This window comes from Carcharhinus amblyrhynchos, chromosome 28, assembly GCF_965287045.1.
Source record: "Carcharhinus amblyrhynchos chromosome 28, sCarAmb.v2.hapA, whole genome shotgun sequence".
Taxonomy (NCBI): Eukaryota; Metazoa; Chordata; class Chondrichthyes; order Carcharhiniformes; family Carcharhinidae; genus Carcharhinus; species Carcharhinus amblyrhynchos.
The window spans coordinates 8,410,765-8,438,637 of NC_137351.1; the positions used below are offsets into that span (position 1 = coordinate 8,410,765).

The 27,873-nt window shown below is 43.5% G+C and overlaps 1 protein-coding gene across 1 annotated transcript in view; it reads right to left on the minus strand.

Moving 5' to 3' along the window:
• slco3a1a (solute carrier organic anion transporter family member 3A1a) overlaps positions 1 to 27,873 on the minus strand; it is a 190,834-nt gene that overhangs the window by 151,048 nt on the left and 11,913 nt on the right. The window contains exon 2 of the mRNA XM_080214017.1: positions 17,079 to 17,544. Within this exon, the coding sequence (XP_080070143.1) occupies positions 17,079 to 17,544 (466 nt within the window). The remainder of the gene's footprint in view (positions 1 to 17,078; positions 17,545 to 27,873) is intronic.

A 27,873-nucleotide genomic window follows, 5' to 3' on the forward strand; every position in this document is an offset into this window, starting at 1 on the left:
ATCCCAGTTTTGTTACTGTTGCTTCAATGTCTGAGAAACCCAAGTGAAGGGCCAAGATCCAAAAATGCCAGAAGGCCCAGACTGAAAAGTCGAGGAAGAAAGAGACGGTACAGCAAGCCTCAGTGTCTCTGAGAGACACAACTTTGTTTCGAAAGCCTGTACTTGCAGCTGACTTGGCTGTTTGGAGGCATCAATAGAATCAATGTGAAGTTTGTAAAGAATAAGATGTGCGGAGTTTGGAGTTTAGTTGGAAAGGGTTTAAAGGAAGTACTTTATTTAAATTTTTGAATTGTTTCCCAGACACTGCCTGCAAAATTGTCTGTCATGCAAGTGGTTAGGGATGGGCAATAAATGCTGGCCTAACCAGCCACACCCACATCCCATAAATGGATAATAAAAAGAGTAAGCCTGCAACTCAAGGCTAGAGCTAGGGGTTGGACATTAGCTCAGTTGGTTGGATGACTGGTTTGTGATGCAGAGCGATGCCAACAGTGCGGGTTCAAATTCCCAAACCAGCTGAGGTTATTCATGCCTTCTCAACTTTGCCCATTGCCTGAAGTGTGGTGATCCTCAGGTTAAAATCACCACCAGTCAGCTCTCCCCCTCAAAGGGAAGAGCAGCCGATGGTCATCTGGGGGTTTGATGACATTTACACTTTCGTTCCCCCCGCATCTGCGTGGGTTTCCTCTGGATATTCTAGTTTCCTCCCACACTCCAAAGATGTAGGGGTTAGGTGGATTGGCCACGTTAGTTGCCCCTTAGTGTCCCAAGATGTGTATGTTAGGGGGATTAGTGAGGTAAATATGTGGGCTTACTGGGATAGGGTCTGGGTGCAGCCTTGGTGGGCTGAATGGCCTCCTTCTGCACTGTCGGAATTCTATGGCATTGGATGGGGTTCCAATCATGTGACGTAAGCAGCTAAGCTTTATGGGTGGTGGTGCAGGGGAGAAGTGAGAATGGGGACTGAGGGTGTGGCACTCTCACTCCCTTTGGCCCACATGCAGTGCTGGAAAGGCACATCTGACCATCACATCTCCCTTCAGTTGCCAAGTTTCCTGAGATTTCAGGATACCTTGCCAGGCAGAGTTAATTCCTGGAACACAGCTTGCAGCCTCAGTGACTGACACACTTCTGGAGAACCAGGAAGTCACCAGCCCTCCAGTCCATCTATTAAAACTGGATATGAGCACATTGGGAAAAGGTTGGGGTTGAGGCTTCCAAGCTTTCAAACATCCTACTCCCACCCCTCTTGGTCATGTGAGTTAGCAAATCCCCCATTAGGTGCAGCCATGATCCCCTCACACGGTGGGAAAGGAAAGAAAGAAAGTGAGTGAGAGAGAGTTGGATAGGAAAGGAAGCATAAATTTGAGCTGAGTTTCAGGAGTGGGTGAGACACAAGCTTTTGTATTGACGATTAGAAATTTCTGAAAAGTTTAGTTTAAATCCTGACCAAGATGCAATCCTTGGCTGAGTCTATCTATTCAGAAACTCAAGCAATTGCTTTATTGGAACAGATAATCCCATTGCAATACCTCCACATAAATCACATAATTGTCTTCGAGATGGAAGGTTCAGCTGCCAGTGGAGCCCTGAAAGCCCATAGCACACTGGAGTCTAATCGTCAGGACAAAGGGGTTACAAAATGTACAGGGAAGCTTAGGACTCCTTAACTTTGCTGTATCCTTTATACCGACATATGCTTAGCTCTCAGCTAGAGTGGCTGAGGCTGCAATTCTCAATATTCACATCAATAAGTCATCTAAAGTGGCAGTTGCTGTCCTTTTTACAATGAGAATCTCATTATCTCATTAAATTGACCCTAGTGTTCGGGGGATCAGCAGGGTAAATGTTTCAGGTTATGGGAATAGGTTGGGATTGTGGTCGGTGCAGACTCGAAGGACTGAAGAGCCTCCTTCTGCACCATAGGGATTCTATGATTATGCCTGTTCAGTTCCAATCTTCTAATTTTTACAATACTGACACTAGGCTACCATCATCAAGACATCATGGAAAGACCTGATAATGGTAGTTAAATGTGCCATTCAGGCATTACCCAAGCAGAACACCCCATGAGCAACCTACAGCCCAGGGACCACATGTGGCCCAGCTGGGTTCCGAATGTGGCCCAGGTGACATTTTGTTGGCCATTGCCCAGGTGCAGGATTGCCACGTTCCACTGATCTCCAACACGTAGTTTTTTTCCTCCTGGCATGACTGAAGTGATTCGCATATAAAGCAAGGAGAACTGGAGTGAGGTGCATGCTGAATGCTCACAACGCTGATTGTGGGAGCTGTGCACTCCTTCTGTGTCCAAAATGTCAATATTTACTTTCTTTTTTCCCATTTGAAGTTGACAATAGTTCTATTAATATTTAAATGATGAAGTATTTTCTATAACTCGTTATGAAATATTTTGCGAGTATTAAATGTATTTAGTCTTATTCATGGGGTCATGGTTAGTGAACAAGCCTGATTTCAATCTTGTGGGTAATGAGATGAAGGAGCGCCAGTCACGCAGACCACTCATCAGCCTAGGTTGCCCATTGCTGGCCTATACTGAGATACTGGATTCGAGATCAGTACTGAGAATGATGTAGGCCAGGTCTGATAGGATAAATGGGCATCATTCCTGAGCGATCCTACACTCATTTACAAATTCCTATCCTCCGAAGTGGATATAGAACATCTCCCAACATGGAGGAAGATGACAAGGAGGAGGGAATTAGACAAGTGCCAATGATGCCACTTATCAGGTCATTAATTGCGATGGGTCATCAAGATGATTAAAAATGAACATCTGAACAATCCTCATCTGCAATGGGGATAGTCACAGGGGATCTTTAAGCTTCCATTTCTTTTTATCCAGAACAATATCCTTTGTCACAATGCCATAAGACCATAAGATACGGGAGCAGAATTAGGCCAATTGGCCATCGAGTCTGCTCCACCATTCAGTCAAAGAATCAGAGAATCCTACAGTGCAGAAGGAGGTCATTTGGCCCATTGAGTCTGTACTGCCCACAATCTCACCCAGGCCCTATTCCCAAAACCCCATGCATTTACCCTAGCTAGTCCCCCTGACACTAAGGGGCAATTTAACATGGTCAATCCACCTAACTTGCACATCTTTGGACTGTGGGAGGAAACCGAAGCACCTGGAGGAAATCCATGCAGACACAGGGAGAACGTGCAAACTCCACACAGACAGTGACTTAAGCTGGGAATCGAATCCGGGTCCCTGGCACTGTGAAGCAGCAGTGCTAACCACTTACCATAGCTGAGAAGTTTCTCAACCCCCATTCTCCCGCTTCTTCTCCATAACCCTTGATCCCCTTACCAATCACAAAGCTATCTATCTCTGTCTTAAATGCACTCAATGACCTGGCCTCCACAGCCTTCTACGATAATGACCTCCATAGATTAACCACCCTCTGGCTGAAGAAATTCCTCCTCATCTCAGTTCTAAAGGGTTACTCTGAAACTATGCCCTCAGATTCTAATCTCTCCCACATCTTCTCCACGTCCACTCTATCCAGGACTTTCATTATTCTTTTCAACTGTAGAGGTTATTGTAAAAAATGTAACTTAATACAAATAGATTCCACTGAGATTTTTAGATCCTGATCTCAATTAATCTCAACTTCCGCCCGTATGTATTTATACTTCTCTTTGATGGAACATAAATCTTCCTGAGAAAATGTTGTTGACACGTTTTCAGATTACGAACAGAAATTTTATTGATGTCAACCTTTAATGACATTTATGTTCCGAGATACTTTATTGAGTGCATTGTAACCTCGAACATGTTGCATTGAATAAATTTGCAAAATGTTCTCTTCGCTCCACTGATTCCCAGGAGTTTATTCAACTAATCAGGAAGGTTGCATGTTCCATTCCCATTCTGTGTCTGGGTGGCTAATGTCATGGACAGAATGTATTTGTTCCCTTACTGCCCATAATCAGTATATTTTTACACGAGAAGTGGTGTATTCTCCCTGGCAGCTCCTTTATTTTAAAATTCCCAGTTTTCAAATGCCTCCAAAGCATTGTACCTTCCTTTCTCGAAAGCCTCCTTCAGAGATCTCTGCATTTCTTCAATTTTGGCCTCTTGTGCGTCTCTGATTACAATAAAGGTGGCCATGCCTTCAAAGTTTAAAGTTTATTTATTCATGTTAAAAGTAGGCTTACATTCACACTGTCATGAAGTTACTGTTCAGATACACTGAGGGAGAATTTAGCATGGCCAATACATCTAACCAGCACACCTTTCAGAATGTGGGAGGAAACCACAGCATCCAGAGGAAATCCACGCAGACACAAGGAGAAGGTGCAAACCCCATCCAGACAATGACCTAAGTCAGGAATTGAACCCAGGTCCTTAGCGCTGTGCCACCGTGCTGGCCCCAAGCTCTGGAATTTCCTCCATAAATCTCTCCACTTCGCTGCCTTTCTCTTGCCCTTTAAGATGCTCCTTACGACCTACCTGTTTGTCCAAATCGATATTTCCATAGGTAGCACAGCATCAAACCTCACTTCCACAGTATCAAATCCTATTTCCATATTCGAAGCAGAAAAAAGAGTTCAAACAACCAAGCCCTACTTAGTTGGACCCTCACTGCTACAAAATGGGTACTCATCACTGAAACTGTTGGTAAAAAGATGGTTGCGAACACAACTTCAGCTCTGCACCAAATGCTATAACTTAACAGTATCTCCGATGGTCATGAGAGAATTTGAAAAAGTGCGGCATAATAAAAACTTAATTGTGTTCGTAACTTCAACTTCAGGCACAGAACACAAACTTCAAGTTGGTGCATCCTGAGAGGAGGCTGTGGATACGAGTCTAACAGAAGGAAGATATTCCAATGAAGTGTTTTATCATGTGTTCAGGACCTATATGAGGTTCTTTAGGCTTTGACTGTTTCCCCAAGAAAGATACTGCAGACTGTAAAATCTTTATCATTCACTCACATGTACATCTTAGTACTTCACTTCCCTCCAGATTGTCGCAGCTTGGTCATGTGATATTCCATCCCCATTACATCAGCATCAGATGCTCCATTAACCCTTTACTCTATCTCCCCTCACCCAAATCTTTATCTCAATTATCTACACTCTTCCATACCTCTTCCCAATTTCTTAGACTTCAGTGAAGTTAGTCTATGAGGTTACTTGACCAATCTCCCTGATCTTGTTCTGACCTCTTTCTGAGTCCGAGGGCATTCACACTCTACCTTCTGTCAATATGAGTGCCCTTCTCCTGGGTAGCTGCAGGATTTTGTCTTGTTTCTTGTTCCTTATCTCCATCCGGATCTGGAGTAATAATCCCAAGCTTCTATTGGCTTTCTTTCCAAGGATATTGAAAAGAAATTGTTCCTTCTTATATTTCATTGGTCTATTTTTGTTCTATAAGAGCTCAATTGTGAAGTTCGTAGAACCCTTACTGTGCAGAAGGAGGCCATTCGGCCCATCAAGCGTAAATCAACCACAATCCCATCCAGGCCTTATTCCTGTAATGCCACATATCTACCTTGCTAATCCTCTGACACTAGGGTCAATTTAGCATGGCCAATCAAACTAACCCACACATCTTTGAAGTTCTATTATTACATCTTCCTTCTGTTAGACTCGTATCCACAGCCTCCCCTCAGGATGCACCAACTTGAAGTTTGTGCTCTGCGCTTAAAGTTGAAGTTACAAGCACAATTATGTTTTTATTATGCTGCACTTTTTCAAATTCTCTCATGACCATCGGAGATACTGTTAAGTTGTAGCATTTGGTGCAGAGCTGGAAGTTGTGTTCGTCTTTCTACCAACAGTTCTGATGGTGAGTACCCATTTTGTAGCAGTGAGGGTCCAACTAAGTAGGGCTTGGTGTTTGAACTCTTCTTTCTGCTTCAAATGTGGATATCTAGGTGAGCTAGTAACATGTGCAAAACCATATTAAGTTCATAAGAACAGGAGCAGAATTAGGCCATTCGGCCCATCGAGTCTGCTCCGCCATTTAATCACAACTGATATGCTCCTCATCCCCATTTTCCTGCCTTTTCCCCGTAACCCTTCAACCCATCACCAATTAAAAATATGTTTAACTCCTCCTTAAATTTACTCACTGTCCCAGAATCCACCGCACTCTGGGGTGGTGAATTCCTCAGATTCACAACTCTATGGGAGAAGTAGTTTCTCCTCAACTCTGTTTTAAATTTGCTACCCCTTATCCTAAGCTTGTGACGTCTCGTCCTAGAACGCCCCACATCTGCTCCACATCTATTTTATCCATACCTTTTATCATCTCGAATATCTCAATTTGATTTCCCTTCATTCTTCTAAATTGCAGAGAGTATAGACCTAAACTGTTCAATCTCTCTTCACACAACAAACCCGCCCATCTCCAGAAACAAGCCAGTGAACCTGTGGGAACAGGGTTTAAGCAAGTTAACTGTAAAGGTGCCTTTAGTCTCTCCAATTTAATTTAATTCTCTTTCTTATCAGTAAGTGACTTGCTGGCGAGGATGGGCCATCAGAGCGGTAAACCACTGTCTATATTACTGCACTTCAACATCTGAATGCAACTCATTTGGTGCTTTCTTTGTTACATTTAAATTTTTGTTTCCCTTCCATATCTTTCTCAGCACTCTGCTGCTCCTCATTAATAATAATCTATAGAATTTCCATAAAGGAATACCGAGCTTGAAGCTCTCAGGATCTTTAGCTACCATAAACGTACCATAAGTAAGGAAAGTAAAATTACATTTTTCTTATAAAACATTAAGATTGACATTATTGAGATTAAACACAAAATGAGAACTAAACAAACAGGGTTACAAATTCAGTGACCGGTGGAGAGCAGACAATGCGTCTCAAAGTGTCTATTCAAAGTATAAACAGGTGACTGATTTAGTTCATTCAATTTTGATGCATATCCGCTTTAAAGTTAAATAGAAACTCTTAAAACATTAAAACACCAGTGGTGTTCTGACTTTGTACCATCAGGAAAGATTTACCAGGTCAGAAAATTGTCTCCCAGAAAGTTGCGGAATAATTAATTGGCACACTGGAGGCCATTGTCGGACACGGCAATGTCTGGGATGCCATGTGTCTCAAATATATTCCTCAGTGATTAATTGACTGCCTCCATTGAGATGCCGTGCTATTTGCTTACTTCAATCCATCTAGAGTAGTAATCAATGATGATGATGAATATGTTGCCTTTAAACTCAAATAAATCCATTCCCAGGTGCTCCCATAGCCTGAGTGGAAAATAGTCAGAAATCTCACATTACCAGGTTAAAGTCCAACAGGTTTATTTAATCACGAGCTTTTGGAGCGCTGCTCCTTCATCAGGTGAGTGGAGAGGTAGGTTTCAGGAACACGGCATATATAGACAAAGACACAATTGCAAGATAATGGTTGGAATGTGAGTCTTGACAGGTAATCAAGTCTTTATAGGTACAGACAAAGCAAGTGGAGAGTGGGATAATCACAGGTTAAAAAGATCCAATGCCAGCACCTCCACTTCCTGAGTGGAAACGTGAAGGGTGACAGTTGTTTGCTCTGCTGTGGGCTATTCACTGCGCATATAAGGCAATTCAAAATGAGCTCTCTTGCAGAACCACTCATGCCAGGATACCAGACTGACTGCTGGGCTCTTGCTCAGATTTGGTTATCCCTCAGTCACCTTGATGTACTTTTTTGGTGAATTTTCCTCCCAAGGTCCAAAGATGTGCAGGTTAGGTGGATTGGCCATGCTAAATTGTCCCCTAGTGTCCATAGATGTATAGGTTTGGGGGATTAGGAGGTGGATGTGTGGGGTTATGGGGATAGGGCTTGGTGCGATGCTCTGTACAGAGTTGGTGCAAACTCAATGAACCATACAGGCTCCTTCTGCACCGTAAAGATTCAACGATTCCACTTTTGGTTTGAGGCATTTTTGGGATGACTCATCTGTTGTTATATCGTCAATGATGGTAAGATGCTTTCTCTGTTCAAGGTAAGGTTGTGGTATTGGGTTGCTAGAAATGTAATCTAGCCACCCTCTGGGGCAATGCTCTTCTAACTGGATGCATTTGTCATCCTGTAATTGTGTTCGTTTTATCTCTTGTCCTGCAGTCTTTTCTTGGTGACAGTTAAGTATTTGGTAATGAGTGAAATATGTGTTTCCACTTCCTCAATGAAATGCAAATCTTCCAATTTTACTCTTTTCACCGGTATTCTTGACAATGCAATTGCTGTTGTCTGGTACTTCCCTTGAACATACTCAGCCATGGTATCGTCTCTCATTCATTTAGTGAGATAAAGTGAATTCTAGTTGATATTTTTGTTTAGGTGATAAAGAGTAGTTAAATGTTCATGGTCAGTTTCAATTTTAAATCTTAATCCCATCACACAATCAGGGAAATTCTTGCATGCTTCTGTTGCTGCCAATGCATCTTTCTTAATGAATACAGATGGTTTCTCAGGCCAGGATTCTCCAGCCACCCACCACAGCGAGTTTTCCAATGACAGACACAGATTGCTACATCCCTCGAGTAGTGTGGTGACCAGAACTGTTTGCAGTATTCCAAATATAGCCTAACTAAAGTTCTGTACAGCCACAACATGACTTGTACTTTCTCTTTTCTGATATACTGAATTGCCTCACTCATTTGTTTCCACGGGACATTACTTTCCCCTAATCTTTCTATTCTGCTTTTTGAGTTTGGCCTATGGTTTGGTTTGTACTGCTCTGGTGAGAGCAAGATCCTCCACTATTTGCAAGAAACATGAAAGCCTTTCATTGAGGACCCCAGCTACGATGTGGTTGCATATGAATTCATCTTATAGAATCCCACAATTGCAATTTTCCAGGGGAACAAAAATGCATGGACATTAATTAAAGTTTATTTGTTCAATTATTCTTCTTTTGAAACATAAATCAAATATCTGTGGGACTTCATTGCAAGAGCTTAAAGCCCTGTCAATTCCCTGTTTTGCTATTATGTCATCGACAACTGTTCCACCTGCATGGAGTAAAGTACTGACCCGATCATTTTGTTCCTTTTTGGGGAGACCTGATGCTGTTCAACTTCTGGAAGATCTCCGTCTCAAGTTACCCCAGTGTTTGGTCTGTTGCAAGCTTTCTACACATTGGAATGGCTCTGGGAATGACAATATAAATTCCATTCTTGCCCTTAGCTCTGGAGCTGCTGGCTGCCTCAGTAGTCTGTACTATGGACCCGAAGGATGTTGCACAACAGAGTGTCCCAACACCTAGAAGAGTAAATTGGAACACTGGTTCTTTGTGGTGTTTATGTCTTTTTTGGTATAATGTTAGGAAAGATGTACAGCCCAGTGAGAAAGCAGTCCAGTCATTGTGTAAACAATTCATAGGGAATATTTGTTAACATAGAAGAAAAATAGAAAGACATAAGAAGGAGTATAATGCAAACAGCACTTAAGTACACTGATGACTATACACACAAAATTGTGCATGGTTCCTTGGTCCCCAAAACTGCCCATGTCTACTTGAACTCTGAGACACTTCTTTTCCCAAACAACATCCAACATTAATTAACTCTATTAGCTAAATGCAGCAAATAATCACCCAAAGAAGCCACTTCTGGGAAATAATCTTCCGGTTCAGTGAAGAAAATGGCTGCTTCTCTTGGAGACTATAAGCAGAATTTCCCTAAAAAAAATTTGTGTGTCATAACAGCGTGAAAATTGGAGTACTGTGTGCCTGTCTTTTCCGCGAACTAGGCATGACAATCCTCTGGCACTTTATCCACAGCCGGCAAATTTAGCACCAGTAGTTGAGGGGATGGTTGGTGGGTGGGTTGGAACCTAAGTACATTCTTCAGAGCATCCATATCTGCAACTGCTGTAGTTTTAATATTAGCACTAGTCTCTCTCTTTTCTTCTTAGTTAGATAGTTATATTATCTCATTCCCTTTGATGTTATCTATCCAGTGGAGTTGGCTTTTGGCAGGTACATGTCTTTTCTCTCCACTTTGAAGTCATCACTTCAAAGCCTCATTGTGTTTTCTAGTCACATATGTAAAATATTTGTTTTCCGTTGATAGGCTAATTCGCACCTCAACATTTCTCCAGCCGTCTGCCTCTAATCAACTCCCTGTTTTACGGAGCTTTTTAATCTTAATTTCCCAAAATTTCATAATGGCTTGTTGATTCTGGTCTGTGGCCAACTGGACTCCAGCTCTTAACTTGTGTCTACAGCTCTCACCTTGTTCCAAACTCTCAGCTGAGTCTTCAGTCAGTATCCTTTTCACCTTGCTACCAAGGATGTGTCAACCTATCAGGTCTGCAGGCTTCACTTGGAGTTTTTCTGGGTCTTTTACTCACTGTCCATTGCCATCACATTTCGTCTGGTGTTCAGTGTCTAGATGGGAGTTCTGGTCACCTACTGGACTCTTTTAGCACCTTTCTCAGCCTTTATTATCACCAGTTACATTTCTTTTGTCCAATTACAGACCTCTCCCCACCCTCATAGTATAAATATCGTCCAATTTTCCTTCTTTTCAGCTCTGACAAAGAATCACCCAGACTCAAAACATTGGCTCTATTCTCTCTCCACAGATGTTGTCAGACCTGCTGAGATTTTCCAGCATTTTCTATTTTTTACTTCAGCTTTCCTGAGGGTCACTGCCAGTGAGGCAAGTGGCACAGAATTGCTAACAGATGCCCAGGGAGGTACAGAGGTGATGGCAACTCTTTGCAATTACTTTTGAGTGGCCTGGGAACCAAACCTTGCCAAACCCGTGTTCGCTTGCTTAGGGTCTGGACAAGGGCTACCACACAATGTTGTTTTCCCTGGCTGGAGGCGGAAGTGTACAGATAAGCTTACATTTTGTGTCGGATAAACACAGGATAGGAAGTGAAAACACTCAAAATTATTGTTTACAGCAGAAAGTGCTAAAGAGAAGGGTTTAGCTGACAGAAAGATAATTAAGTTAGTTGCCGTCCAAAGCATAATTGCAGGCATGCACAGATGTAAATTATAGAACCCGAGAGTTCTTAGATGGCAGAAAAGTCCAAAGGTCACTTAATTTTTTTTACTGATTTCAAGCTCACCCACCCATCTTTACACTTCAACAGCTTAAATATTCTGAAGGAGAAATGGAAGGTTGTGTGAGAAGCAGCAAGCTTCATAGTAAAATCTTTTTTGTGGCTGGAACTGAAGGGAGGGATTTTCCAGCTCCCCTCCCTGTGGCACACGGATATGGTCGAGTGGTATTATCACTAGACTATTAATCCAGAAACTCAACTAATGTTCTGGGGAGCCAGGTTCAAATCCCACCATGGCAGATGGAATTTGAATTTTAATTCAATAACATAAAAATTGGAATTAAGAATCTACTGATGGCTATGAAACCATTGTTGGAAAAACCCATCTGGTTCACTAATGTCCTTTAGGGAAGGAAATCTGCCATCCTTATCCGGTCTGGTCTACATGTAACTCCAGAGCCACAGCGATATGGTTGACTCTCAACTGCCCTCAGGCAACGAGGGATGGGCAATAAATGCTGGCCAGCCAGCGACACCCACGTCCTTCGAATGAATTAAAAAATAATCCCGCCAGCGAGGCCCATCACAGCTGCAGTGAAGGCTCGCCATTGGCCAGCAGCAGGGTTGATCTGTCCCGTTGATGTCAATGGGGTTTTGCGTATCCCACATCCTCTGCTGCACCGTGGAGGTTGCCATTGGCCGGACTGGAAGATTGCACTGATGGGAACGGCTAGAAGACCTTGTCCAAAGTCTTTTCTCTTGCCCCCGATCAGTACCCAGGGAAATTTCTATCAGTCTGTGCAGACAGAAGGTTAACCACTTATCTTTCCAATGACTAGGAACAAAGATTAACGAGAAATTGGAATAAAAATCAAGATGGGGAAAAGAAGAGAAATAATGGCCGGAATTCACCAGTCTCGTTCACCCTGCCACCACTGTCAATGAGAACAGAGAATCTGGCGCTCAGCCAAAACTCCATTCACTGCAGCGAGACTGGAGAATCTCAGCCACGGGTGAGGTTGGAGAATTCATAGAGTCATAGAATCATACAGTGCAGAAGGAAACCATTCAGGCCATTGACAATCCCACTCAGCCCCTATCCCCATAACCCTATGCATTTACCCTAGCTAGTCCCCCTGACACCAAGGGGCAATTTAGTATGGCCAATCCACCTAACCTGCACATCTTTGAATTCTGTCAATAAATGATCAAAAGAAATTTCCTGATAATTCCATCTTGTACTTTAAACCTGAAGACATTTCTCAAGGTACAATCTTCAATCCTTCAGTGACATCGGGGTGAATTTTCTGCTACTGATCAGCTTTTCCAAGTTTTACTTCTGAAGCTACGGTGAGCAAACAGAAAAGGTTGCTATGAATTCAACATGTGGTCAGAAATGCGGCTGTTAACTGATGACTGTATGATGTTCAGTACCATACATAACTCCTCAGATACCAATGCAGTCCATGCCCTCATTCAGCAAGAACTGGACAACATTAAGGCTTGGGTTGATATGTGACAGGTAACATTTGTATCATACACGTAGCAGACAATCACAATCTCCAGCAAGAGAGAATCTGACCATCTCTCCTTGACATTCAAGAGTATTGCTATCATGTAAGCCCCGCCATCAATCTTCAGGGGATTACCATTGATGAGAAACAATCAAACAATGTAGTTACAGTACAAGAAATTCTGTGGTCAGCAACTCACCTCCTGACTTCCCAAAGTTTATCCACCATCCACAAGGCACAAGTCACGAGTGTGGTAGAGGTATACAGCACAGAGAAATGCCCTTGGTCCATCGTATCTGCACCAGTCAAAGACAAACAACCTAACAATTCTAATCCCATTTTCCAGCACTTGGCCTGTAGCCTAGTATGCCTTAGCATCACAAGTGCACATCTAAATACTTTCTAAATGTTCGAAGGGTCTTTGCGTCTACCACCCTTTCAGGCAGAGAATTCCAGATTCCCACCCACTATGGGTGAAAATGTTTTTCCTCACATTCCCTCTATATTTCACACTCGTTACCTTAAACCTGCCTTCGAGTCATTGATCCCTCCACCAAGGTGAAAAGCTTCTTCTTGTCTACTCTATTTTTGCCCCTCATAATTTTACACATCTCAATCATGTCCCCCGGCAGTTTCCTCTACTCAAGGAAAATAACCTCAGTCTATCCAATCTCTCTTCAGAATTGAAACTCTCCAGCCCTGGCAACATCCCAGTAAATCTCCTCTGCACCCTTTCCAGAGTATCACATGTCCCTATGACATGAATTCCAGAACTGCACTCTTTTCTCCAGCTGTGGCCAAACCAATGTTTCATGTAGTTCCAGCATAATCTCCCTGCTCTTAAACTCTATGCCTCGGCTAATAAAGGCAAGTATACCATATGCCTTCTTAACCACTCATCCACTCTATGAGAGAAAGGATATCATTAAACTAGAAAGAACGCAGAAAAGATTTATTCGGATGTTACCGGGACTTGATGGTTTGAGTTATAAGGAGAGGCTGGATAGACTGGGACTTTTTTCCCTGGAGCTTAGGAGGCTTAGGGGTGATCTTATGGAGGTCTATAAAATAATGAGGGATATAGATCAGTTAAACAGTCAACATCTTTTTCCAAGGTAGGGGAGACTAAAACTACAGGGCATAGGTTTGAGGTGAGAGGGGAGAGAGCCAAAAGGGTTCAGAGGGGCAATTTTTTCACACAGAGGGTGGTGAGTATCTGGAACAAGTTGCCAGAAATAATAGTAAAGACAATTTTGTCTCTTAAAAAGCATTTAGACAGTTACATGGGTAAGACAGGTATAGAGGGATATGGGCCAAATGTGGGGAATTGGGACTAGCTTAGTGGTAAAAACTGGCAGCATGGACAAATTGGGCTGAAGGGCCTGTTTCCATGCTGTAAACTCTATGACTCTATGACCTGTCCTGCTACTTTAAGGGACTGGTGACATGCACACCCAGGTCTCTCTGATTCTCGGTGCTTCCCAGTGTCCTGCCTTCATCATGTATTCCCTTGTCTTGTTTTGTCCTTCCCAAATGCATCACCTCACACTTACTCAGGTTGATTTACCACTGAACAGCCCATTTATATCTTCCTGCAATCTAAGGCCATCCTCCTCACTATTTACCACTTAAGCAATTTTCATATCATCCGTGAACATACCGATTATCTCTCCTATATTCAAGTCTAAATTGTCTATATAAACCATAAATGGCAAGGGAATACTCTCCACTTGCCTGAATGAGTTCAGCTTCAGTAACACTCAAGAAGCCCCAACCAATTTGATTAGCATCCCATCCACCAGTTTAAACATTCACTAACTGACACGTGTGGCAGCGGTGTGTATCTCCTACTGCACTGCAGTAACTTGCCAAGCCTCATTCACCAGCACCTGCCAAACCCATGACCCCTGACACCTAAAAGAATAAAAAGTAGATGATTAGAAATAGCACTACCTGCAAGTCCCCCTCCAAGCTAAATTAACTTAGAGCAGTATTGCCGTTCCTGCACTGTCGCTTGGTCAAAATCCTGGAACTCTCTCCCTAACAGCACTTACACCACATGGACTGCAATGGTTCAAGATGACAGCTCATCATCAACTTCTCAGGGGTCATTAGAGATGGGCAATAAATGATGATCTTGCCAGCGATACCCAAAACCCATTAATAAATGGAAACAACTTGAGTCATACTGGTGCAATGCCCGACTTTTTAAAAAATTATGGAAAGGGGAATTGTCACCATTTCAGGGGGTACATTTTGATTTGTAACAATTCTCCACATAGTCACTGTCATGGTGATATGGCATATTTCCTGATGCCCTGTCGTGTTCTCGTGTTTCTCTGCAGTTTGACGGGCAACATTTCCCAGACCACGATAGCAAGTTCTTTACCATTGCAAACACTGAATAGAATCAATGATTCAGTTACCAGTTATAAGATACATTTAAATAAAACACACTTTTCCAAAAAAATGCCTTTGCAGGACACAGCTACACATGGTGGATGAATTCACTGTTCTGCATTCCTGGAGGAAAACCTCACTCAAAAAGAATTAGATTATAGGCCAGCCAGTGATATCTCCTCATCTCTGATCCAGCACAACTCCTGACTGGGGTGAGAGATTTCACCGACATTACCAGCTAGTCTAAGTTTATAAACAGTGTTTACCAGAGTGCCCAGTTAGCTTTGATCATGCATCAGAATTCTGAATCCAAATCTAAAGTTTAGTTTATTTACTACTGTCACAAGTAGGCTTACGTTAACACTGCAATGAAGTTACTGCAAAAAATTCCCTAGACTAAATCTAGACTTAGAATCACTCAGTGGAATTTTACCGGCACGCCTGCCCCGACTCCGCAACGTGGCATTCTCCATTGGACTTGGGTGAGGTCTTGTGAGCCTCGGGCGGGTGAGGTGGTAAAATTCTGGCAATAGAATCTCTACAGTGCCATTCAACCCATCGATTCTGCACCAACAACAATTCCAGCCGGACCCTATCCCTGTGACCCCACCTATTTACCTTGAAGTCCCGCTAACACTAAGGGTTAATTTAACATGACCAATCAACCTATCCCGCACAGCTTTGACCTGTTGGAGGAAACTGGAGCACCTGGAGGAAACCCACACAGACATGGGGAGAACATGCAAATTCAACACAGACAGTGACCCAAGGCTGGAATTGAACCTGGGTTGCTGGTGCTATGAGGCAGCAGTGCTGACCACTGTGCCATTGTGCTGCCCACTTCTCTGGCAATGTAATTTGCCTTACTCGTGCTGCCACTTGCCATCATTTGCAACATCTGGGAAACTAAAGTGAACCCTCAATGCTACCAAATAGCATCGGAAGGTGAAAACTAGAGTGAGGCAGTGGCCTGGCAGAGTATATAAGATTACGCAAGCCTTTGATAGCAGAGATGTAGAGGAAATGCTTCCACCTGTGCAAAATTAGGGGCATGAACGCAAGATACTCACTGATAAATCCAACAGGGAATGTGGAATCGGTTACCGTAACGAGTTGTGATAAATAGTGCAGAGCATTTAAAGAAAAGGTAAAGAAACACAGAAGGGAGAAAGGAATAGTAAGTTATGCTAATAAAGTTGTGATAAATTGGGGTGAGCCGTCTGTGACTCATTAGCAGCAGGCCTGTGCTGTAAAATTCTGCATAATCCAACCTTAATTCACAAAGATCTTTTGAAACCAGCAGGAATGCGCCAAGTAAGATGATCCGATTGACTGGACCTAAATTTAATTTCTTATATGATTCCCAATGGTAAGGCCACACTTGGAATACTGTGCATAGTTCTGGTCACCCTCTTATAGAAAGGATATCATTCAACTATAAAGAGAACAGAAAAGATTTACTAAAATGCTACCAGGATTTGATGGTTTGAGCTATAAGGAGAGGCTGGATAGACTGGAACTTTTTTCCCTGGAGCGTAGGAGGCTAAGGGATGATCTTATAGAGGTCTATAAAATAATGAGGGGTGTAGATCAGCTAGATAGTCAACATCTTTCCCCAAATGTAGGGGACTCTAAAACTAGAGGGCATAGGTTTAAGGTGAGAGGGGAGATATACAAATGTGTCCAGAGGGGCAATTTTTTCACTCTGAGGGTGGTGAGTATCTGGAACGCGCTGCCAGAGATAGTAGTAGAGGCGGGTACAATTTTGTCTTTTAAAAAGCATTTAGACAGTTGCATGGGTAAGATGGGTATCGAGAAATATGGGCCAAAGGCGGGCAATTGGGACTATCTTAGGAGTTAAAAAGAAAAAGGTGGCATGGACAAGTTGGGCTGAAGGGCCTGTTTCCCATGTTGTAAACTTCTATGCCTCTATTCACTGGTTAAAGAGGATATGATGAACTGGAATGTTCTGTAATGGCAACAAACTCCCATTACATTCAAAACCTGGTTTTGTTTAACTATAACCCCTTTAGGAGGTGCCAATCTTCCATGAGAAAAATGAGAAATGGCAACCGTTGATGATCACTGGCTTCATGATCATTGCACCAGTCTCATAATGAGTTATAAGATCATTAAGTAAAATTATATAATAAATCTTACCTATATACAGGGAGGAGTCCTTTCTCTGGACATGATCATCTATGTAGGACACGCCAAGAGGTTGGACTGGAGTAGCACCGATACCCAATAAGACCTGGGCTCCAATCAGCAGAAGGTACATCATGTTGGTAGAAGTCCTATTTCGACAGATTATTTTGGCCTCCTGTTCCTGGTTGCTCGCTGATACATTCCCAATGCACAGGTCCTGGCCTTCCAGTCCCCAGGGAATCTCCCCGGATTCATACTCATATTGGTGCGTGAGGAACTCTGGCAGGGCAGAGAGCAAAGCTCCCAGGGCCATCACGATGCCCCCGCATCCTATCAGGCGTGGCCTGTGCCCTCTTGCCCCAAAGTAGCTCACAAATAAAATCAGGGCCAAATTTCCGATCTCAAAGCTGCTGGCTATGACCCCGACGTCAGCACTCTGGAGGTTAAACCGCCTCTCCAGTGTTGTCAGCACACTGACCTGCGAAAGGAAAGACATCCAGAGTTATACAAGTGTTACAAAAAGCATTCAACAGCAAGGTATTAATCAGTCAACATTCAATCAAACAAATTCTACAAGGCAGGACAGAAAGTCAGGCACCCCTCAGCTGACCCCTGGAAATATATGCAACAAGATAGAATTATAGATTCCCCACGGTGCAGAAAGAGACCATTCGACCCATCGAGCCTGCACCAACAATAATCCCACTCAGACCCTATGCCCCTAACCCCAAGTATTTACCCTGCTAGCCCCCTTGACACTAAGGGACAATTTAGCATGGCCAATCCACCTAACCCGCACATCTTTGGACTGAGCACCCAGAGGAAACCCACGCAGGCAGGGGGAAAACGTACAAACTCCACACTGACAGTCACCCAAGAATGGAATTGAACCTGGGCCCTTGGTGCTTTGAGGCAGCAATGCTAGCCACTGTGCCACCATGCCACCCTAATGATGAGTGCAATTTCTCACTGTCAAAGCCCATTGTATCTGCTTTAATTCGAGTCTACCATTACCCATAGAACATGGTGCTGGGATTAGAATAAAGCCACACTGGTTACTGAATTTTTACCAAAGTGGTTTGGAATTTACCCTAAAGTATTGGGGAGTTGGGGGGGTGCTGGTGGATTTTGAAGGAGTGGGGGTGGTGAGGTTGGAGGATGGAAGTTTATCAGCTGCTGGCCATGGTTTCAAGCCCCATTCTGGGAGAAGATTGATACTCAGGTGCTGTGGCGATTGAGGCTTGTATTGTTCAAAATGCCATCATTCAGACAGATGTTAAGCTGAGGCTTTGTCTACCTGCTCCGGTGGTTTAGGCCTGAGAGATCCCGTGACAGTACCTGGAAATTAGACGTGAGTTTTCCCTGTGCTGTTTATCCCTGAGTGATCCATTCTGATGTAAGTTTGTCCCCTGTTCAAATGTTAATGGTAACCTTAATTCAGCATTATATAGTCTCTTTAGCAGTATCAGCTAAGCTCACCCTGACGCAATCTCCCACTGAGTCAGAAGGTTGTGAATTCACTCCAGTTCAAGGTGATTTGTGGTGCAATATTGTAGGTGTGCCACACTGTTGGGAGTCTCGGCCATTCTTCAGATCAGACAATGAAGCAACTATCTGTCTGCTTATCTTGTGGGTAACACGATCATAAAAGATCCCACAGCATCATTCAAAGAATAGATTAAGTTGATCTTTCTCTATACCCAAGCTATGACTGTAACACTACATTCTGAACCTTCTTTCCTTCTCCCCTATGTACTCTATGAACAGTATGCTTTGTCTGTACAGTGCGCAGAAAACTGTGGGTGAGATTCTCCAGCCTCCCAGCTGCGTGTTTCCCCCAGCCGGAGTTATGTCGTTTGTTAGTGGCGGGATTCTCTGGTCCTGTTGCTGTCAATGGCCGCAGAACTCCAGCCATGATCTGCCACGCACACACTTCTTTCACTCCTAATAAATCAGAGATTTTGCAAGCAAAGAAATCATTCTATTTCCTTTCTTGCCCTTAAAATCACCTATAGCTATTATATTAGAGCAAAATTCTTTTGTTTGAGGGTTCACTTTCAAATTATATTCTCGCACCTTTTCATTACACTGTCCTTTGCTTTCTACCTTAAAATCTCCACGGGAGCAAGATTTTAAATCAGGCTTAGCAGAAGATAACTGGAAGTCTATTCTCAGAATCATAGAAAAACCACAGAGGAGGCCATTTGGCCAATCGCGTCTGCACCGACTCTCTGACAGAGTATTTTACCCAGGTCCACCGCCCTGCTTTATACCCATAACTCCATACGCAACTAATCCATTTAACCTACGCACCTTGGGACACTAAGGGGCAATTTAATATGACCAATTCATCTAACCTGCACACCTGTGGACTCTGGGAGGAAGCCAGAACACCCGGAGGAAACCCACACACAGACACGGATAGAACATGCAAACTCCACAGTCAGTCACCCGAGGCCAGACTTGAACCTGGGTCCCTGACGCTGTGAGGCAACAGTGCTAGCCAGTCTCCCCAAGCCGCAGATTGAATCCTGTACTCAGTCTGGTCACTAAAGTGCAACAATAGCTTCAAATCCTGGAAAACAGGCAGAGACATATCAGGATGCTCAACCCTATAGTATCATCTTATTATCCCGTGGAAATCATATATCTGGCATGGAAGTTGTCACTTGCGACTGTATAAAGCTCACTTAGACACACTCCCAGGATTTCCTGCCCATTAATATCCATCAGAACGTGCCAATTCCTGAAACTGAGGTTGCACGCATTCTGGAGACCATAAGCATTAGACTTTAATTTATTCGATAGACTGGTTATCTACTGCTGTTAACTTGTCAGTTATCTATTGGTTTAATCCTAAATTAATCTTGCCAATTTATATCAATCTCACTGATCTCAACTGCAAATAAAATCAGCCAGAAGCCAATGCAGAATTACAGCGACAGAAACTGCCTTGGTGAGCTATTACTTATTTCATCAGTCATAGAATCCCTACACTGCAGAAAGAGGCCATCTGGCCCATCAAGCCTGCACTGAGTCTCTGAAAAAAAAATCCATATGGGTCCTTCCCCCACCCCACCTCCCGCGTATTTACCCTGGCCAATCTACCTAACCTGCATATCTTTGGACACTTAGGGCAATTTAGCATGGCCAATCTATCTGACCTTCACATCTTTGGACACTAGGAGGAAATTTAGCCCTGCCAATCCACCTAACCTGCACATCTTTGGACACTAAGGGGAAATTTAGCATGGCTAACCCACCTAACCTGCACATCTACAGACTGTGGGAGGAAACCGATTTTCATCCCTATTTATTAATTATTTACACATGATAGGGGAGCCTACTTTTAGATTTCCACATGGTCAAAATTGCTCCCATTGAAGTAAATAGAAACACATGAGCAGGTGAGCTGTACAATGGACAGGTGAATCAATGCTGTTTGGTTAACACTACCATCCATAGGCAACAGTAATTGCAGTATTTAGATTTAAGTGTATTTAACCATCACGTTGAAGCTTCCTTTTCTGACTTCCCTGCTAACTGGTTAATTTATTCAGTAAGTTGAATGGATCCAGAAGGGAGATTTAATGAGAGACTCCCTTGCTTTTAAACTGTGTCCCCCGCCCCCCAGTTATTTTCAATCTTTCTTGATATGATAAGCTTTCAGTTCTGGGATTTTTCTTGCTGACTTTCACCTCTCTAATGCTTCAAGATCCTTTTTGCAACACAGAGACCTTTGTACAATTTATTATTATCAGAGTAAAATTGTCCTTTTCTTTAAATTATACAAGATCGTTTGCCCATTCTAACCCCTGCTGTAGGCATCTGTCTGAAAGTAGGGCTGGGGAGGCAAAATTACTGGCATCGTTAGTTGAATGATGTGATGGGACGCTACTCTCAAATGTGTCAGGAAAGATAAACTGAGGTAGGATGCATAACTTTTCTTTCCATACCCACCGCTAGCTTCATGTTGGGATAACTGCATTAGAAGCAGTTCAGGGAGGGTGCACTCATCTGAAACCTGGGTTGGTGGTGTTATCGTATGAGGAAAGGCCAGGCCATTTGGGCCTGTTTCCATTGGAGTTTAGTAGATTGAGAGGTAATCTTACTGGAACACTTAAGACCCCGAGGGGACTTGACAGGGTGGATGCTGAAAGGATGTTTCCCCTTGTGGGAGAAGCTATCGAATCATAGAACCCCTACAGTACAGAAGTAGGCCATTCAGCCCACTAAGCCTGCACTGACAACAATCCCACCCAAGCTCTATCATTGTAACCCTATGTATTTACTCTGCTAGTCCACGCCCCCGGCACTAAAGGGCAATTTAGCATTGTCAATCCATCTTTGGAGTGTGGGAGGAAACCGGTGCACCTGAAGGAAACCCACACAGCCATGGGGAGAACATGCAGACTCCACACAGACAGTGACCTAAGACTGGTATCGAACCCAGGATCCTGACACTGTGAGGCAGCAGTGCTAACCAGTATTCCACCAGGCCTAAAACTAGGAGACATGGTTTAAAACTAAGGGCTTCTCATTCAAGACGAAGATGAGAAGAAATGTTTTTATTTCAAGGGGGTTGTAAATCTTTGAAACGACCTTCCCCAGAGAGAGAAATGGAGGCATAGTTGTTGATTACTAGACAGTAAAGAAAGATGGATTCTTGAACAACAAAGGGAGTCAAAGGTCACGGGGCCAGGCAGGAAAGTAGAGCTGAGGCCATAATCGGATCAGTCATGATCTTACTGAACAGTGGAGCAGGTTTATAGGGCCTACACCTGCACCTAATTCATATGTTTGTATGTTTGCATGTACAGTCTCTTGGGCAGAGAGATCAATGTTTCCCTTATGAGCTGTCATTGGAGTTTTTGTTCCAAAATGTGGACAATCCTACTGTGTATTTCCAGCATTTCCTGCTTCTATTTTAAATCCCTGGCAGCTGTGTGTTTTAATTCTCTGCTGCGACCGCTTAAAGACTTCATATTACTCCGGAAAACGCAATTACACAGGATGTTTATGGCCAGCTTCTGTTGTGTAACTGAGGCAATGTTTAACCGTCTAATTAGATCAGTTTACCTCAGATTCGGAAATGTGAAATGGAATACAAAGGCCGTGATATCAGATAATTGATCCCAAACATGAGGAAGCGATCCAACTCAGGGAATCCCAGGCACACATGACCTCTCTTTTTTTTACAGTATAAAACTGCTTTAGTTCACATGTCGGTCCATTGCTCTACATTTTTACCTCTTCAGATCTCTACTTCTCTTTCTCTTCCTTACAGATTTTCCTTAAGACCTTAATTTCTTAGACCAAGCCATCTCCTTATGTGGCTTGATGCCAAATTTTGTTTGTTTATAAGGGCAGCACAATGACACAGTGGTTAGCACTGCTGCCTCACAGTGCCAGGGAACCAGGTTTGATTCCCGGCTTGGGTTACTGTCATAGGAATTAGGAGCAGAAGTATGTAAGTTCATACTTCGAGCCTGCTCTGCCATTCAATTAGGTTATGTCTGATCTCTCCCTGATCTCAAATCCACCTCCCCACCTGTTCCCCCATATCCCCTTAACCATTGTTTTATTAGAAATATATCTATCTCCTTGAAATCATTCAATGATTCAGACTCCACCACATCATGGGGCAGCGAGTTCCACAATTTCACCACCTTCGGCGAGAAGTAGCTCCTCCTCATCTCAGTTTTAAATCCACCTCTTCTCAACCTATACCTGCAGCCAAGAGATTGCCCAATAAGAGGAAAGATTTGGGGCAGGATTTTACAGCCTCGCTCAAGCGAGACCAGAAATTCCCATTGTCCGCCCCTCGCCCACTCCGATTCCATGGCAGACTCAGTGGTAGCATTCCGGCATTGGTCTATATTTACTTCATCAATCCCTTTAAAACTTTATATACATCGATCGGACCCCCCTCTCGTCCTTCTAAACGCCAGTGAGCGTATGCCCAAACTGTTTAATCTCTCCTCATACATCAACCCTTTTGTCCCCTCTCTGTGCGGAATTTGCACAGTCTCCCCATGTCTGAGTGGGTTCTCTCCGGTTGCTCTGGTTTCCTTCCACAGTCCAAAGATATGCAAGTTAGGTGGATTGGTCACGTTAAATTGGCTTTTAGTGTCCCAAGATGAGTAGATTAGGTGGATTAGCCATGATAAAATGTGTGGGGTTACAGGAATAGGGCGGGGGAAGAGGGATTGAGAAAGATACTCCGTTGGAGTCTCCGGTGCAGACTCAATGGGCCGAATGGTCTCTTCTGCACGGTAGAGGTTCTATGATTCAATGCTCCTGTGAAGCACCTTGAGAATTTTTCTCAAGTTGCAGGTGTAATCGAAATGCAAGTTGTTGTTGGTATTTTCCCCAGGTTTTTGGGGCAAATCCCTGTTGGTATTTCCAGGAATGCACAGCTTAGGGATGTGCAAAACCACTGCAGTCCATCTGCAAGTCCAAATTTTAAATGTATGCAGTCCTGTACCCCAGGGAGTAGCTTTTATTAATTCCCCTGTTGGAGCAATAAGAGATAAAATTGGGGAATTGGCAAAATTAAAGGACAGAAATTCTGTGGAGTCTGCAACCTCTACAGCTGAGGTTCAGCTATTTGTTCCAGCTGTGGAGTACCAATCTAAAAGCACTCGTTTGCAAAATCTATTCTCATCACTCATTGTCAGTCACTAGACAACTAATAGACCTCGCCAACATTCAGGCTTGCATTGACAAGTGGCAAGTAACACTCACACCACACAAGTGCCAGGCAACAAGAGGGAATCAAATCATCTTCCTTTGACATGAATTGCTGAATCCCCCACAACCAACATCCTAGATTACCTTACTGACCTTAAACTGAATTGGACCAGCCACATAAATAATGTAGCTCACAGAGCAAGTCAGAGACTGGGAATTCTGTGATAAGTAACTCACTTCCTGAATCCCTAGAGCCTGTTTACCGTCTACAGGGCATAAGTCAGGAGTGATGAATGAGTGAAACTCCAATAACACTGAAGAAGATGAACACCATTCAAGATAAAACAGTCCGTTTGATTGGCACCCCATCCACCATCTTAAACATTCACTCCCTCCACCACTGACACACAGTATGTACCACCGACAAGATCTACTGCAGTAACCCACCAATTCTTAAGCTACCATCTCTGCCATCGAGATGGACAAGGGCACCAGACACATGGGAACACATCCACCTGCAAGTTTCCCTCCAAGCCACACACCATCCTGAATTGGAACTTTACCATCCTTCCTTCATTGTCGCTGGGTCAAAATCGTGGAACCCTCTGACCCAACAGCACCGTGTGTGTACACTACATGGGCTGCACTGTGTCAAGAGGGCAGCTCACCATCACCGTCTAAAGGGCAATGAGAGATGGGCAATAAATGCAGATCTAGCCAGCAATGCTCACAACCCATGAACTAATTGATAAACATAGAGTGAGATTCAATCTCACCATGGCTGCTTGCGAATTTCAATTCAATTTTTAAAATATTATCAAGCCTTGAATTGTCTTTGCACCGTCCCCCACTAGGCAGCAATTTTACCAGCTGATTCAGTAGGCGGCATCACGTCTTCTGATTTTTATTTCAGATTTCAAACATTTGTGATTCTTTTCTCTTCTGTTCTGGAGCCTTGAGTGCATCAGGCTGCAAAATGACATGGTAACTGATACATTTACCAGCCGAGACCTATAACTAAATGAATACGAAAATGCACCTCCAAGGATGGTAGTGACCCACAGCTTGATCCATTTTCATCTTATGTTTGTGCAATCAATACCATTTCACTTCTTCCACTGCTTAAATCAAACAGCTTAGGGGACAGACGGAAATTGTCTCCACGGTTGGCCTCGGACGTGACATTAAAATAAACAAACTGAAAGGTCTCTAGTTTGATCTCTGACCCACACTGATTGTATCCAGTGTGACAGGAAAGGAGATGCAGTGGAGAGGGTGGGGGTGAAGAGGAGGAAAAAAATGACTTGCGTTTATAAAGCACTTCTCTCGACCACCGGACTTTTCATAGTGCTTCACCATTAATGAAATACTTCAGCAAGCATTTTTTTATCCATTTGTGAGACATGGGCGTCGCTGGCTGGGCAGCACTTATTGTCCATCCCTCGTTGCCCGAGGGCAATTGAGAGTCAACCACATTGTTGTGGTTCTGGAGTCACATCTAGACCAGACAGGGTAAGGACAGCAGATTCCCTTCCCTAAAGGACATTAGTGAACCAAATGGGTTTTTCTGACAATCGACAATGGTTTTGTAGTCATCAATAGAATTGTAATTCTAGATATTTTTTATTAAATTCAAATTTCATCATCTGCAGTGGCAGGATTTGAACCTGGGTCTCCGGGACATAAACTGACTTTCTGGATTAATAGTCGAGCAATAATACCACTAGGCCATCACCATCCCACTGACTGGGGTGGTACGGTAGCACAGTGGTTAGCACTGCTACCTCACAGCACCAGAGACCCGGGTTCAATTCCTGGCTTAGGTCACTGTTTGTGTGGAATTTGCACATTCTCCCCATGTCTGTGTGGGTTTCCTCTGGGTGCTCTGGCTTCTTCCCACAGTCTGGAAGATGTGCTGGTTAGGTGCATTGGCCACGCTAAATTCTACCTCAGTGTACCTGAACAGGCATTGGAGTGTGACTACTAGGGGATTTTCACAGTAACTCCATTGCAGTGTTAATGTAAGCCTACTTGTGACTAATAAATAAACTTTAATGTAAAAGATGTGGTAAACCCCCACAAATGGCTATGCGATAATGACTGGATGATCTGTTTTTGTGCTGTGGACTGAGGTGTAATTATTGCCCAGGACTCAGTGATAACTTCTCTGCTGTTCTTCAAAATAATGATTTTGATTTGATTTATTATTGTCACATGGAACAACATAGAGTGAAAATATTGTTTCCTGCGCACTATACAGACAAAGCATACTGTTCATAAAGCAGAGAGTGCAGGATGTAGTGTTACTGTCATAGCTACGGTGTAGAGAGAGGTTAACTTAATGCAAGGTAAGTCTTTGCAAAAGTCTGATGGCAGCAGGGAAGAAGCTGTTCTTGAGTCGGTTGGTACGTGACCTCAGACTTTTGTATCTTTCTCCCATGGAAGAAGGTGGAAGAGAGAATGTCCGGGGTGCTTGGGGTCTTATGCTGGCTGCTTTGTCGAGGCAGCGGGAAGTGTAGACAGAGTCAATGGATGGGAGGCTGGTTTACATGATGGATTGGGCTACATTCACGACCTTTCATAGTTTCTTGCGCTCCTGGGCAGAGCAGGAGCTATACCAAGCTGTGACACAACCAGAAAGAATGCTTTCTCTGGTGCACCTGTAAAGGTTAGTGAGAATCGTAGCGGACATGCCAAATTTCCTTAGTCTCCTGAGAATTAGAGGGGTTGGTGGGCTTTCTTAACTATAGTGTCAGTATAGGGGTACCAGGACAGATTGTTGGTGATCTGGACACCTAAAAACTTGAAGCTCTCAACCTTTTCTACTTCATCTCCATTGATGTAGACAAGGGTCCTTTATGCTTCCTGAAGTCGATGACAATCTGTTTTGTTGACATTGAGCGAGGGATTATTGTTGCTGCAACTGTTAACCAGATTCTTTATCTCATTCCTGTACTCTGTCTTGTCATTGTTTGAGATCCTACCCACTACGGTGGTGTTGTCAGCAAACTTGAAAATGAAATGAGAACTTCTATAAATTCATCCAGGCAGATAGATGGGCCTCAGATTTAATGCCTTATCCAAAAGTGGTTCAAAGAAGGCAGGTCACCACCACCTTCTCCAGGACAATTAGGGTTGGACAATCTGACACCCTCAGTCGTGCACTGGAAGGTCAGCACTGCTTCTTCAACTCTAGCCCAGGAGTGGGACTTGAACCCTGAACCCTTGGGTCTGACCGTATAAGAATGATCCCTCATTAACTTCGGGTTGCCAGGTCTGGTATACTGCGTTCCTGGAGGGCTCATCGAATAACTTCCTGAATCCAACCGTCCCCCCTCCTGCCCTTTGATCACCTCACCCATCAATGCAGCATTTTTGCTCGCCAACTGGCAAGTGAAAGGACTTTTCATTACCCAACTGAATGGTTCCTGACTGTCAGACAAACAGCCATTTCCCCAACCTTTGATAGCTTTATAAACAATAAACAGAAACATTCACAGAGTATGAAAAGAACACACACAGAATTTTGTTTAATGCCCCACTGTCTGTCCAGTTCACAGTTGTGCCCTGGAGATGAACCTTTAATTCCTGGAGGCCGCAGGCCAGGACTGGAGAATTGCGGCCAGACTTGAGACACACAGATCCTTTGCTCTATGCATAGCCTCCAGCCCCATGACACTATACTTTTGAGTAATTGGTCAGGTTGGATTTGTCCTGTACACAACAGACCGAGGCAATGTTCCACATTGCTGGGTAGACGCCAGTATTGTAGTTATACAGGAACAGTTTGGATAGGGGTGTGGCAAATTCTGGATCACAAGTCTTCAGTACAATTGCTGGAATATTGTCAGGGCCGGTAGACTTTACAGCATCGAGTGCCTTAAGCTGTTTCTTGAGATCACACAAAGTGAATCAATGCTGCGGACCTCCAGAGGAGGTGAGATTGTTGCAAATGTTTCAATTTTATCTTTTGCACTGATTGCTACCATCAGGAGAGTAAGTGGTGCAGTGATATTTTCACTGAATTAGTAATCCAGAGACCCAGGGTAATGCTCTGGGGACACAGGTTAGAATCCCACCATGGCAGATGGTGAAATTTGAATTCAGTTAAAAA